We start from the raw sequence: 16,097 nt of genomic DNA on the forward strand, positions 1-16,097 counted from the left end.
AATTTCTGAACTGCTCAAATTATTGGTAGTGAATTTAGATGCCATTAAAAGCCACTTTATCTCCAATTAAATATTTGGAATGATCACTTCGTACACATTTTCAAATGCAGAAGACAATTGCTGAAAGAGAATCACACACTTAACAAGTCCCTTCAGTTTCTTAACTTCAGGGTTTGCCATGGTGTGGATGCTTTATGGCTTTAAGCTTAACTCCCCAGGCACTGTAAATTAACTTCTAAGCAGTCAGCTGCCCAAGGAATCCACATGGCAGTGTGACTGTGATACAACAAACGTGAACAAATCTCACGGGGGCTGCATGCATCTTCTTGCTTTTCTCTGCCTTGCTACTATCTGAAAATGTTTGTCTAGTTTTAAGACAGACTGCATATGCTTACACAAATGCAGGTGTTTATGACTTATGGGATGGGAGACAAACCTCAGTATGCAAATCAAGCAATGTTATATGAAAAAAATGAAGACTCTGTTTAGAATTTCCTTGCTGTTAACTACTGAAGATTTACAAGCAGTTCTTTAGCAACTCATATTGGAATCGATTAGTGAGTTTTAACTGAAAGCTCATGGCCTACAAAGCACTTTAAACACTTTGTAAGATTAGGTCTAAAGAATTAAGTAGCCCAGTGTTGTTAATAAAAATACTAAACCACATCAGAGCTTGCGTTTAAGTGAAAAAAGAATGAATATTCCACAACTAGGATTTCATTGGTCAAAACATCAGCTGAGAACACTTGGATTGCTACGCTGGAAAGCAAATGATTTAAAATGTTGTACCATGAGAGACCTAAGAAGCATTCAATCTATTTTACAGCTAAAGCATCCCATGACAGACCCTCCAAAGTCAATCCCTCCCACAAGGTTCTATGATGACAAGGTTCTATGATGGAGAGAGGGCATAATATTCACCTGGTTTGTTCAGAGAAGCTGTAAAGGCCTGATGTTTCCCACTGATCTATCGTGTTTGGTGAACTCAGTCCCCAAATTTCAGAGCAAGTGCTGTGCATAAATTGAAAACAAAAACAAAAAAATTGGTATGAATATGGAATGTGGTTATTCAATACACCATGATGTCAAACATGGAGAAATGTACAGGCTGCTTCCTTTCACATAGAAGATAGAGCATTGGTAGGCTTAGATGCACTTAGATGAACATTGCATGCTGTATTTTCTATATGAAGGAGACTATCAAAATGAAACGTGATTCAAAGTAAATGTTTTTAAAGGGTGAACAAATTCTAACTTTAAGTAGCTGATACAGCTGTAATATTCCTTAAAACAGGCAGAATTCCTCAGCCTAGCTCCTAACAAAATTCCCTTTTCAAGAGTTGTTTCTGGGTTGGTTTCTTTTTTTGTTTGGTTTTTAATACAAGATACCCTAAGGTGACAACCTCTCTGGAAGCATTCAAAGCCAGTCTGGATGGGACTTTGAGCAGCCTGTTCTAGAGGGAGGTGTCCCTGCAAATAGCAGGGGGATGGGGGATCTAGATGATCTTAAATGTCCCTTCCAATTCAAACTATTCTGTAATCACAGCCTGGCTCCAAGGTACTATCATTCAGCAATTGCAATTTCCATGTATATGCTGATTTACTGCTTTTCCCAACTGTAGCGATGCTTTTCATTTTTGTGTTCTCCTCAATTAAATAATTATTATTTCTTACTGCATACAAAATATACATATTGCCCATTTTTATAGTGTTGTATTTTAAGACCCAGCTATAGAACAACTTTAAACAATGTTAAAACTTAAACCATGTTAAACAACTTTTTCCTTACAAACTAGTTCAATGAATCACAAAAGTTAAGAAGAGGGAACCTCTAGTGACAGGCACAAGCTGAAAGGAGCAACAGATTGAAGCAAAGCAAAGAACAGCATGGGTGTGTAAATGGGAAGTGTGTTCTCAGAGGTGTGAGTCCATCTCAGGTCCATCACAGGTGTACTCAGTGACCACTGAGAAATGACAGGTTATTTTACATAATATATGAGACTCAGAATTGGAGAAAGCTTGGGAGACAAGCAACTTACAACCAGCACAAAGCCACAAATGCGACCACTATTTCACTTCTGAAGTTGGCAGCCTCTGAAAAGTTATACCATTAAGGAGTACAAGTTCACCAGTTTCATTTCAAATGGAGGCTTTGCTATTTACATTGAAGTTACAAATCCTAGCTGATACAGTGTTCTTAAAAACACTTTCAGGATAGTCAATCACCTCAGTTCCATGGGCACTAATAAAACTTAAGTATAGGCTAATAGATAGGGAATAGGGAAGGAATGGCTCTGGTCCCCCTCCTGCCTGTCCTACATGCCTCACTTTAATCCTGTCCCAGGGAGGGTGAGATGCTCAAAGACAATTCACAGCTTTCCAAAATCCTAGGAGGCAGAAGAGAGAGTGTGACCATCACTGCATCAACAGTGCCTGTCACCCCTAAGCTACTCCTAAGGTACCTCAACCAGCACAGTGGGCTGCCAGTAGCTGAGTAAGGACTGGAGCTGTTGCCCTGAAGACACACAGGTAGCCTGTGGAACACCAGGGAGTATTCCTGTGTCCTTAAATCTGCACCACTACTGCCTGTAAGACAATCATCACACACATTCAATTAGAAGAACAATCAGCAGACACAGTGTGCTGTATTTAACTGACACAGGCATCTCTAACAACTTACTCCTTGGAGCAACAGATCCTTTAAACAAAATTGTGCTCTAAATTTGATGCTGTCACACAAATTCTACCTTCCCAAAATTGCTGGCTATAAATACCATGTGTGTAGGGTAAATGAGGGCAATGACAGAGCCTTTGAGAAATAGGCGCTATGGAAAAGTTATCAAAAGGAATTAACTCATCCCTGAGTAATGTGACCCTCCCCCATTTATACAGTTGTGCTCCAGAAGAGAAAAGGGGTGGGCAGAAGGGGGCAACCTGCACAGACTCAGATTGCATGGAAGTAGGGTGGCTTCCGAACCCCCTGCCGCTCCAGGCACACACGTACTCTAGTAGCTCACTCATTGGTTCAGGCTGTGACCCTGGAATTCCACTACACATGTGCCACGTGGTTGCTTTGCAACACATAAAGAAGTTAAGTGTTATAGCTTTAGAGCATGCCAAACGGGATGTCATGGTTTTGTAATGTTGCTGTCAGTGTTCCACATCATAACATCATGTCAGTATGGATCATTTAAAAGTTCATACTCCAGTTCCATGGAACAACAACGTCCCAAATACTCAGCTCAGAAGAAAAACTACGTATCCCAGAGGACTTCACGGTCAGAGATAAGTCATGGGAGGACATATATATAATCTCGCTTTCTATTGTGCCAGTCCTGCTGTCATCACATCATTGTTGTAATGCCTTTCCCATTGCATTTATCTGTCCATTTGCTACAATGGTTTACATACAGTATTGTGTACAGTAGATTAGACAGTTTCTGTGAGATGTGTCTAATTGTGGATTCCTCAATTTGAGGTTTGAAATCAATGTATGTGGAGCTACTTCTGTTTTCTGATCTGATGGTCCTTTCTATGCACTGGCATTTAGCACAGAAGTTCTGATCTCCCTTTCTTGCAGCAGATAATGTAAAGATTTGGGAATCTAGTATGAATTAGCATGTTGTTTTTTTTTTTATAGTGTGTGCTAGAGGCATGAGCTAATCTCTTGGCCAATGTTGAATAAAAGAAGTCTGATTTCCTCTTTTTTTAAAAAAAAAAACATACAAACACAAAAACAACCATTTATATAAATCTGTAATGGCATTCCTCATTAAGAGGAGCTGGACAAGGCACTTTCATGCAGATCTAGTCTGTGATAGACCCTGAAATAGTGAAGGAAAGGAAGATAAGATGGCAAGTTTGTTGTAGGCATTAACAGGGATTCGGGCTGTGACCTGGCAGGACCCCCCTGCTCGGTCCCCTGCCCTGTGATGTAAATTAGGCATTCGGCGCATCTTTCACACATATGCTCAAGGGGCATAGAGGAAGTAATTAAAGTATATAAGGTGCTAACTGTGCCACAGTAAACGCCATTTTTGCTATCCATCACAGAGGTGTCAGTGTAGCTGATGGCCCTGGCGAGGTGACAGCGCCAGTTTAAGGGCAGGGGGTGGTTGAACCAGAGGAGAACAGGGCAACACAAGTTCTGTTTTGGGGGGGGGGGGGGGGAAGTGCTACTAAGCACAGCAAGCAGACAGTTATCTGAGCAGAAGCATAGGTGGGCAGTCAAACAGCAAACAGATTCTCTCTTTCTCGAAAGGTAGTAGAACCTGTTAAGTGTAGGAAAAGGATATTAAGTAATGTCTAAGATGACCTGGGCTCTAGAAGAGAAAACTTAATTATGTACAAGTTTCTTCCAGCACAAACTGAACCAAACAATGGTAATGCTGGCAGCTGGGCACTCCATTCCCACAGTTGAGTTTTTTCCCCAGTGCCTCCAAACCCTTTATAAAGCTCTCCTCTTAACTGGAACTCTTTCACGGGGAGAAAAAAAAAAAAAAAAAAAAAAAGAAGTTCTATGTATTTCTATGTAGAAATCATTCTATCAAATTCAAAACTCAGTGTTTGAGCTGTGAAAAATGACTGAAGTTACTTTCATTAAAACTGGATCTAATCTAAAACATAAACACATCAAAATAACCAGAAAAGCAGGAGACACAGGATACAATTCACTTCTCTGACACCATAGGGAAAAGAAAATGTAATTGAACATCATTTAATCTAACCTAAACTGAGGACATCCACAGGGGATGCAAAGTGAAGGGGGAGGTACAAAAGACACTGTTACAGCCCACCATGGAGCTGCCCATTGCTCTGCTTAGGGACAGAATCTTCTTTAGTTTTGCAGAGTGCCAGTATTCAGGACTGAGAGATAAAGAGCATGAAGTATGGTTCAGCCTTACTTAGAGCCAGCAGGGAGCTGGTCACAGGTTTTATGCTGGTGAGACTGAAAATGGAAACCATGAGCTAAGAGCTTCTCTGGAGAAATTTGCCCTGAAGTTCCCTGCTCCAAGATGACAGGACTCTGTTGAGCAGCTGCAATTTATATCTGATTCATCTTATTGCCAGCAAGCCTGCTTCAGAGTTAAACACAATGAAGATTTATCTTTCCCAATAAAATATTTATAAAAAAAAAAACAAAACACCACCAAGTGACTTCCGGAAGTCTCAGAGACTAAACAGGCATTAATAGTCAGACCAAAATATGGTCTCACAAGTTGTGGAGTTTGTCCTTCAAAATTATGCTCCTGAAACCCTACCTTGGAAATCCTGTGCTGCTTTCATTTGTTATGCTGTTATATTCAACACAAATTTTCCAATTTCCTAAAAGAAAGAAAGGATCCAAACTATCACTGGAGTAAAGAAAGGGTATCCAGAGACACATGTCAGTCATCAAGAGTAGCTACTGTGGAGCTAGCCTGGCTAGAAGTAGATCAACCAGTCTCGAGGTACAAGGGGGTTTTGGGGATTTCCTTTGCCAGGGGAACACTGAGAAAGTAGAGTGACCCTACAGCGACGGGCAGCTCTCACAAGAGAGGCTGACATGATGTGGGTGTTGCCAGGGGAAATGGAGACCACATCCACAGTCCTAAAAATAAAAGCTTCAGGGAGGGCAGGAACAAGTTGCTGCCCACTGAACACAGGATGGGAAAACAGAGTGTAGGTGTCACCCATTGCTTGCTGCAGCAGCCAGAGTAGTAGCTCATACAGTGGGGCGCTGAGGTTCTGCTAGCTGCAAAAGTGAGGGGCACTCATTCCAATTGACCTTGGAGGCAGAACGGTGAGCATTTGACACTGAGCTAAGGCTGCAGCTCTGGAAGGGGGGTTATATACCACCTACCCTGGACATGATCAATGCCTCAACCCAGACAGAGCTGCTGAAGGAAGAAGCAGCTGTGCAGACTATGGTCTGTGGGAAGTGTTTGGACCTTTCTCCTAGAGCAGGGGTGAGTGGCAAACTCACCTGCCTAAGATGTGCCCAGATGGAGGACCTCCTGTGGCAGTTGACTGAGTTGCAGGAGAAAGTCTGTGTACTATCAGGGAGACAGAAATGGAGATAGACATGCAACCTGCACTGAATCCACAGTCTGGGGCTAAACAGCCCCAAACTCCCCCACTGGTGCATCCAGTTAGAGGGGAAGCCAACAGTAATGAGAAATGGCAAACTGCCATGAGAAAGACTAACAGGAGAAAGAAGCCTGCCTCAAAGCCTGAGGTGCCTCTGAGGAACTGTTTCACGGTTCTGCAGACTGAGGAAGAAAAAGAAACAGTAACAGGTAAGTTGTCTGAACTGAGTAAGTCACCTAGACCAAGTTCACCGTTACATAACAAATACCCCAAATAAGAAAAAGTGACAGGTGATAGTGGTGGGTGATTCTCTTCTGAGGGGTACAGTGTCATGCAGTTATCTCTAGATGTTTCTGTGTCTGTGACAGGGGGACAGCGGAACTGAAAGCAAGAATCAAGAAAATAGGGACCCTTCATGAAGATTAAGCATCCTAGGCCTTGGGGAATGTCAGAAGAATAGGACTAGTGGGACATGTCGACAGCTGGGATAGCACAGCTGAGTCTATAGTTAAGACAATACAGCTAGAAGGGAAAGGTAGCCAAAGAAATTGATTTTGACTGATTGAGTAGAGGAGCTGGGTCGAAGTAACCTGAGGAAGAATTCTGACTTCATCTCAATGACCACCGGAGTGAGACCCCCACTATGGACTGCGCACGCGTCTATAAGAGGGACAGCATGTAAATGAGTTCCCGGAAAAACAATGAATATGTTAATGATTTCTCAGAAATTTGATGAATATGTATACACTTGCTCTATAACTTTGTAGCGCTCCTGCCTTTTGGCGCCCATGATAGGAGGAGTGATCCCCCATGTGCCCAGCACTGAATAAACACATACCTGCTTTATAACCTATCTCTGGTTATAGAGTCTGCGCACGCCAATTTTGGCACCCCAGATGGGACGATCTCTGCTTGACTGTGGGACCAGCTGAGAGAGGGGACGCCTTTGGCGCGCCCCGAGATTTCTCGGAAGGTCTCCCCTTCCTCACCTGATCACCGCAGGAGCAGACAAGGACCATCCATCGGCAGAAAGGTATGTGTATGGAATAAGGGGAGCCCGTAAGTCGTAAGGAGACGTCCTACGCGGGGTATAAGCAAAGCGGTTGTCACTTCCCCGGAATGAGTGAGCTCACAGATTTGGTTGGTTGCTGGCTGGGGTAGGAAAACTCCTTGGGAGTTCCTACAAAGGGACCCGTAAGTCGTATACGAGAAACATAAGTCATACGCGGGGGAGAATGCATCTTGTGGAATGATTTGTGGATTTCTGGGACCGTAGTAGTGGGAGTACTGGTTGCCTTATTACTGTTATCATCAATGAAAAATATAAAGTTGTGTTATTGCTTTAACCATCCATTGTTTATGGCCAGGTACCGTGTATTTGAGTAATTGCTATCAAAGCGCTTGAAAAAGGGTCTGCAGCTCTGACTCAGTGAAGTGTGAAGCTGGCAGCGTGTGTGATTGAGAGTATGAAATATATGGTCGTCTGTTGTATACTTACTTATGATATATAAAATTGCTGTTAATACTCATAATAGTTTGTGTACAAGTGTGAGTGAGTCGGAGTTCTTGCCTTGTAAGTTGGTTTTCCCGTTAGAGAAACGGTTGGCATGTTTTAGGGAGAAATTGAAGTGATTGTTTGTGTTATATGAGTAAATGAATTATTTGGAGTGGAATGAGAACGGAAGAATATATGTTATAAATTATAGTGACGGACTGGAGGAATGGTGTTGTTTTCACAGAACTAACAAGTTTTGTCCTGTATATGTGATAATTTGTTTAGTCTGTATGGAAAGATATTAAGGTTGTTGGTGTCATTTGTGCCCAGAGTGTGGGTGTGACTGGTGAAACGAGTTTTGGGGATTGTTTTGGGAAATTTTGAAGTACAAGGAGTTATCTGTGGGGACTCCTGGAGGATAGTGAACCAACAGAGGAGTACAATGGGGAGTTTGCAAGGAAAGGAGGTACCTGAGAAAACACCCCTCAGGTGTATTTTAGCACATTGGCAAGAAATTGCAAGAGGACCAGGGGGTAGTCTGAGTAAAAAGACATTGATAAAGTACTGTAATCAGTGGTGGTTATTGTATAAGCTAGAAAATGGGGAAAAATGGCCCCTGAATGGCACTTTAGATTAACTGCATTGCAGGAAGTGGGGCCAAGGGCAGTAAGGAGACTGCTTGAGAAAGAACAGTGTGCCATCTGTAGGAAAAAGGACATTGGAAAAAGAATGCTCACAGAAGGACTGGAAAAAGTGTGTGTGTGGGGGGGGGGGGGGGGGGGGGCTGGGTTAAGGTCCAAGCCCCTGCGGAAAGGGACTGACGTGAACCTGGGGAATCCATCCTAGCGGATCCACTGGTTAAAATAAAGTTAGGGAATGAACAATGAAGCATAGAGTTTTTGGTGAATAGGGAACCTACTTATTCTGCTTTAAATGAATGCTATTAAGTGAAAATTTTGTAATGGCAAAAGGGGCCACAGGTCAACCAGAAAAGGCATATTTTTTTAAACCATTAATGTTTGAGTTGGGAAAATATGTGGGAATACATAGATTCCTATATATGCCAAATTCTAGGGCGAGATTTATTGGAACAATTGGAAGCAGAAGTGAAATTTGAATAGGGGAAAATAACATTTAAAGTAATGGAGGAGCCTGCAATAGAATTACTTAGCTAGGCCTTAATAACTACCCCAATATGTACAGAGATACCAGAAGAAGTAAGAGACCAGGTTTACCCAGGAGTATGGGAAGTTGAAACCCCAGGCCGAGCTAAAAATGCACCACCTGTAGTAATAAAAAATCAAGCCAGGAAGTCAGCCCCCAAGAATTAAACAGTATTCCCTAAGAATGGAAGATAGAGAGGGAATAAAACTAATAACTGACCAATTCATAAAGCATAGCCTGCTTGTAGAGTACGAGTCAAAATACAATATACCAATATTACTAGTCAAAAAAAGCCTGATGGGAGTTATAGAATTGTCCAAGACCTAAGGGCAATCAATAAAATGACAGAGGACTTATACCCTCTGGTAGCTAATCCATATACCCTGCTCACCAAATTATCCACTGGACTAACATGGTTTACTGTCTTGGATTTGAAGGATGCCTTTTTCTGCTTGCCACTAGCCGCAGAAAGCCAGCTGTTATTTGCTTTCAAATGTGAAAATCTAAGTACAGGATGAAAATCACAGCTTACATGGACTGTGCTTCCACAAGGATTTAAGAATAGTTCTGTGATATCTGGGAATCAGTTGGCAAAGGACTTGGAGCAGTGGGAGCACCCATCTAATGCAGGGGTATTATTACAATATGTGGATGATCTTTTAATAGCTACAGAAACAAAGGAGTCATGTCTGAAGTGGACAGTTAGTTTGTTGAATTTCCTTGGACTTAACGGGTATCGAGTTTCCCCACAGAAGGTGCAGGTGGCTCAACAGCAAGTGACGTACCTGGGATATGAGATCGCTGCAGGGATGCGGATGCTGGGACCTGCCCAGAAGGAGGCTATTTGTCAAACCCCTGAGCCACGCACCTCCAGGGAGCTGCGGACATTCCTCGGAATGACAGGATGGTGCTGTTTATGGATACCTAACTACAGAATAACGGTAAAGCTGCTATACGCGATGCTAAAATCTTTCCCAAATGATCTGATTTGGAATGGGGAGGCCAGAAGAGCATTTCAGCAGTTGAAACAGGAGTTGATGAAGGCCCCAGTACTGGGACTCCCAGATGTCACTAAGCCCTTTCTGCTATTCTCCTATGAAAAACAGGGGATAGCCTTGGGAGTTTCAGCCCAAAATCTTGGACCGTACCGGAGGGCAGTAGCTTACTTCTCTAAACAGCTTGATGAAGTAAGCAAAGGATGGCCTGGATGTCTAAGGGCTGTGGCTGCCTTGGTAATCAATATCCAAGAGGCACAAAAGTTTACAATGGGGCAGAAGATAACTGCATTGGTATCCCACACGGTCTCTACAGTGCTGGAGGTAAAAGGGGGACATTGGCTCTCCCCTCAGAGATTTCTAACATATCAAGCCATTCTAGTGGAGCAAGATGATGTAGAAACAGCAGTAACAAATACTGTAAATCCAGCTGCTTTTCTTAGTGGAATCACAGGAGAACCTGTTTCTCACGACTGTTTAGAGACTATTGAAGCAGTATATTCCAGTCGCAGAGACTTGAAAGAAGAACCATTGGAGGATGTGGAAGACACCTGGTACACAGACGGGAGCAGCTTTGTTCGACATGGGATTCGTAAAGCAGGATACGCGGTAACAACCATTAATAATGTAATAGAGGCTAAGGCCTTGCCTCCAAACACCTCAGCACAGAAAGCTGAAATAATAGCCCTCACAAGGGCCCTAGAATTAGCAAAAGGGAAAAGGATAAATATATGGACTGATTCACAATATGCCTTTAGTGTTGTCCATGCACATGGAACGATATGGAAAGAAAGGACTGTTGTCAACCCAAGGGAAAGGTATTAAACACGTTGAAGAAATACTCAGAATCCTGGAGGCAGTACAACAGCTGGAGAAGGTTGCTATAATGCATTGTCGATCCCACCAAAGAGGAGACAGTGCTGAAGGAATGGGAAATGTGCTGGCTGACAGAGAAGCGAAGCCCAGCGCTGAATAAACACATACCTGCTTTATAACCTATCTCTGGTTATAGAGTCTGATTCCACACGTCAGAACCACTGGTCTGGAAAAGGGGAAGAAGGGGGGTGTTGATGGTTTATGGGCCGGTTCAGCCCAGTTCTGTGACTAATGGGGTAGGAGACCCACAAACCCACACCCCAGGAAAGGGGAAAAGGTAGGGAGATGAGCCTAAAAACAGAACAGTGTTAATGATCTGAGAAGGAAAGTTAATTTACTAAATCTGATATCGGAATGCAAGATAACTGTCATGGAGTTCTCTCTAGAGCTCACTCCGTGACAGAGGGAACAAACCCAGGGAGAGAAGGAACAAAAGTACCTCCCTTCTCTAGCTGCACGGTGTGGTACGGCACGGCGCGGCCCAGCCACGTGCGCTCTGGGAGAGGAGAAGGGAAGGGAGATTAATTACTAATTACTCCATGTGGCATCTGTGGCATGGTGGGTGGAGGGAACACGTCCTTTAAACATCCAGTTCAACACTGGCAGTCGAGGTGCCAGGAGAAGCTGCGTTTCGGTGCCAGCTACCTCAGAGGCGGCCCGGACCCCTTCACATGCGGCTAAGATCTCCTTCTCAGTTGGAGTGTAGCACTCTTCGGACTCCTTGTACTCTCAACTCCAAAATCCCAGGGGTCAAATTCGGGTCTAACCTGAGGTTCTCTGCAACAAACTCCAAGTGGGACCTTTCTCCCCAGCAGCAGTGTAAAGGATGTTCTTCACATCCTGTCCCATCTGTACTGGCCCTAGGGCCACAGAACTGGCTATCTCTTGCTTAATTTGCTCAAAGGCCTGCTGCTGTTCAGGACCCCACGCAAAGTTATTCTTCTTTCGGGTCACCTGATAGAGGGGGCTCACAATGAGGCTATAATTTGGGATGTGCATCCTCCAAAAGCCCACTACACCCAGAAAGGACTGTGTATCTTTTTTGTCAGTGGGTGCAGACACAGCAGTAATTTTGTCGATCACATCTGTTGGGATGTGATAACGCCCATCTTTCCATTTCACCCCTAGAAACTGAATTTCTTGGGCAGGTCCTTTCACTTTGTCTCGCTTAATAGCGAAACCATCAGACAGGAGTATCTGGTTTATCTGCTCTCCATTTTTAAAAACCTCCATTGCTGTATCACCCCACACAATGATATCATCAGTATATTGCAGGTGCTCAGGAGCACCACCCTGTTCTAACGTGGTTTGGATCAGCCCATGGCAGATGGTCGGGCTGTGTTTCCACCCCTGGGGCAAATGATTCCAGGTGTACTGAACACCCCTCCAAGTAAAGGCAAACTGTGGCCTACACTCTGTGGCCAGAGGGACAGAGAAGAATGCGTTGGCAATATCAATGGTGGCATACCATTTTGCCTCTTTTGATTCCATTTCATACTGGAGTTCCAACATGTCTGGCACAGCAGCACTCAGTGGGAGTGCGTCCTCATTCATGCCACGATAGTCCACTGTCAGCCTCCATTCTCCACTGGCTTTGCGCACTGGCCATATGGGGCTATTGAAAGGTGAATGGGTTTTACTAATTGTTCCCTGACTTTCTAGTTGTTGAATTAGCCTATGGATGGGGAGCAAGGAATCCCTATTAGTACAGTACTGTCGTCTATGTACCGTTCTCATGGCAATTGGTACCCGTTGTTCTTCCACCTGTAGTAACCCCACAGCAGACGGGTCCTCTGATAGGCCAGGCAAATCAGACAGCTGCTTAATGTTGTCTGTTTCTATAGCAGCTATTCCAAAAGCCCATCGGTATCCCTTGGGGTCCTTGAAATGTCCCCTTTTTAGGTAGTCTATCCCAAGTATGCAGGGAGCCCCCTGGCCAGTCACTATACGATGTTTCTGCTGGTCTCTACTGGTGAGACTTACTTATCTTGGCCTCCAACACAGATAGTTCCTGAGAACCCCCAGTCACTCCATGTATATGTATCAGTTCTGTCCCTTTATAACCTGAGGTTATCAGAGTGCATTGTGCACCGGTATCCACCAGTGCTGTATATTTCTGTGGTTCTGATGTGCCAGGCCATCGAATCCACACAGTCCAATACACTCTATTATCCCTCAACCCCCCCCCCGGCTGAGGGCAGGGCCCCTCTATTGGTTACCTGCAGTGGCAGAGGCAATTTCAGTAGTGACTGACCTCTTTTGTAATTCTCTCACCCGTGCTCGTAGTGTATAAGTGGGGTCGTTGTGCCACCTCCTCATATCCTCTCCATGCTCACGTAGGTAGTTCCACAAGGCACCATGTGACTTAGGCTCACTGCAGTCATTCCCTCGAGCAGGCAGGCGTTTGCATCTGATGGCTGGGGCTGCCACAGGTTCACTGTGATTCCTCGCTGCAGAGCAGTTCTTCAGTATGCTGTCTTGTTTCCTCTCCATTTGGTCCAGTTTCTCCGTTATTTGGCAGATGGCTGCAACACAGTCGTGGGATGGCGCTAGTGTGTTTTCTGTATTTTGAATTGCAAGGATCAGCTCAAATATTGGAGGTCTTCAATCCAGCTCTTCATACCTGTTAGCTGCCATTAATAGTACACTGGAATATCTCTCCAGTGCTGATCGTATGAGTTTCTTCCATATTTCAGGAGTACAGCTCACCTTCTCTGGGTCATGGCCATCGTGTGGGTCCTTAGGGACAAACATGGGATTGTACAGCATTTCTGCCACTGCCATTTCTCTTAAGTACTGGATACCTTCCTCAGCCATACTCCATTTTTCCAGTACAGGCTCCAAATCACTTCTGAGAAAATAGGTTCCCTTTACAGCTGATAGCATTCTTTCCCAGAGAGTGGCGACTCCATCGAGACATCTGCTGCTTCCTCTATCAACAGATGGGTTTCAAGCGATGTTTCCTAGTTGACGATCCTCATTGCAACTTAGGGACACATTGCCGGCCCCGTTGACCCAACACCGAAGCACTTTCCACTTCGGTGGACAACACTTTCACCTGGGACTCAGGTAAACTCTTTTCTCGTGCCTTGGATTTCAGTAATTTTCAGAGGTCTGCGAATGGAGGAAATGGTGACTTCCCCTTCATCATCACTATCCTCTCCATGTCTGTTAGTTTTCTGAGTTGCCTTCCTTGGTGGTTTTGGGGAGGGCCCCTCACCGGAATCTTCCTCTACTTCTTCCTTCCATTCCAGACGTGAAGACACACGTTCCCATCTCTGGCCTTCCACTGGGGCGACTGACGCTGATGCTGGTGCTTCCTGTGGTTTGTTAGGATTGAATTGGGAGTTTTCCCTTAGGGTTCAGATCTCATTTTTGAATCTATCTCCATCATACTATTTTGTATGACTTGAATCAAGTCGCGAACAAGTCATTCATTCTGAGATCCCCCTGAGCTATACCATCCCTCACTCAAATATTCATTTAATTTCTCAAGATCCCTCTGGTGTTCAGGAGTAAGATTACCTGACACTGGGGGTCCTGATGCTTCTGGCCTTTTTCCTAAGTATCTCACTATTCTTTGCCAGTCTCTCTGCGTTTTATAGTAAGTTACTGCAATTATTATATTCAGAGAGACTGACAACACAGTATCCAATCTGACACCCCAGTCATACATAAGGAACTCAGATCCTTTGTAAGCCAGTCCGAGCACAGTGTCTGTAATGTTCGTTAGGCTGAAAGGGAGCCAAGCAGGTATCCTTATCACTGACTTCCATGGGCAAAATGATTGTCACCCACAAGTGTCAGCCACATCACAATGCTCTGAAGCCGGGACCATAGGAACATGATGATCCTCAGTCTAAGTACAGGGCTGGTGAAATAAGCCACTTCATCACTGTCCAAAACATTGCCCAAAATGTTGCCTGCATTCTCCACCAAAAATGTCACAGAGTTCTCTCTAGAGCTCACTCCGTGACAAAGGGAACAAACCCAGGGAGAGAAGGAACAAAAGTACCTCCCTTCTCTAACTGCATGGCGTGGCATGGCCCGGCCACATGCGCTCCAGGAGAGGGGAAGGGAAGGGAGATAGCGAATGGGTCTAGGAGGAAAAAATGAAGAAAAAAAAGAATGATCTGAGAACGAGCGGCAGTTTAATAAACCCATTAACACTAAGCAACAAGAAGAGAGTTTCAACAAGGAGAAAACCAAGTCCCAGTCTCACCAACAGGCTGTGGGAGGCAAGAAGTTCCAACCCTGCAAAAAAACCCTGTCCCCTTCCTGACCTCCCCTCCGGTGCCCCCCCCCATACCCATTTAAGGCAGTCCACAGAAAAGAAAAAAAACATGTCCCCTTAACACCCATTATCCCACATGATGTTCTGATGTGGAATCGCAACAGCAACCAAATTACAAAACCATAACAATAACACACTAAAATACAATATATAATTGGAATAGAGGCTAATAAATAAAAAGAGAGAGAGATAAGTGTCTGAAACCAAAGGCCTTTGTCATGGTTTTGTAATGTTGCTGTCAATATTCCACATCATAACATCATGTGCAGTATGGATCATTAAAAAGTTCATACTCCAGTTCCATGGAATAACAACGTCCCGAATACTCAGCTCTCAGAAGAAAACTAAGTATTCCAAACGACTTGGCGGCTAGAGATAAGTGTCATGGTTTAATAATTTTGTAATTTTGCTATCAGTATTCCACATCATAACATCACATAAAACATGAATAATTTACTGAATCTGCAACTTATAGAAGAAGACTACATCTCTCAGAGAACAACACGATAGGTCACGGGACCTGGGCTCTATATTAACTCGGTCGCAGAATAGACTGATGTCTTTTGAGTTCTGGCATTCAGGGGAGTGTGTGGAAGCCTTCGCCCTATCACCTAGATTTCACAGTAGTCCTCTCGGTTACGGGACTCATTCTCTCTCCTATTTTGCTTGATTCGTTAGCTCAATTTTCAATTATATTGTATTATATTGTGTTATCCTGTATTTCGATATAGTATTTAGTAAATAAGTGTGCCTCCTTAGATCGTTGCCGCTGTTTTCTTTTCCTAATTAACTTTTTCCTTTCGGCCTAGGGCCCCTGCGGGGCCCACGGCCCCCTGTCACGGACGCAGGTGGATTTTTCGTTCAAACCGTGACAATAAGTCATGGGAGGAGGACATATATAATCTTGCTCCCAGGCTGGAACTCTCTATCTCAATTTTCAATTATATTGTATTATATTGTGTTATTCTGTATTTCGATACAGTATTTAGTAAACAAGTGTGCCTCCATAGATCGTTGCCGCTGTTTTCTTTTCCTAATTAAATTTTCCTTTCGGCCTAGGGCCCCTGTGGGGCCCACAGCCCCCTGTCATGGATGCAGGTAGATTTTTATTTAAACCGTGACACACGGGCATAGGTAAATCTAGGTAACCCGTGACAGATTTTGGTGGAGAAAGCGGGCATAGAGCTTCTGCTTTTTTAGCTTT

At 44.0% G+C, this 16,097-nt stretch overlaps 1 protein-coding gene across 12 annotated transcripts in view; it reads right to left on the reverse strand.

The window, feature by feature from the left end:
• Positions 1 to 16,097, reverse strand: part of LOC146762682 (SMAD family member 2-like) — a 153,932-nt gene that overhangs the window by 55,053 nt on the left and 82,782 nt on the right. For 8 of the 12 annotated variants that reach the window (XM_085533993.1, XM_085534016.1, XM_085533968.1 and 5 more), the window contains exon 3: positions 922 to 1,011. The exons of the other annotated variants lie outside the window; for them this stretch is intronic. In XM_085533993.1, coding sequence (XP_085390119.1) covers positions 922 to 1,011 — 90 coding nt within the window. The remainder of the gene's footprint in view (positions 1 to 921; positions 1,012 to 16,097) is intronic. 12 annotated transcript variants of the gene reach the window in all.

The sequence above is a fragment of the Coturnix japonica genome, chromosome 1 (assembly GCF_054131305.1).
Source record: "Coturnix japonica strain WE chromosome 1, WE-NBRP24, whole genome shotgun sequence".
NCBI lineage: Eukaryota > Metazoa > Chordata > Aves > Galliformes > Phasianidae > Coturnix > Coturnix japonica.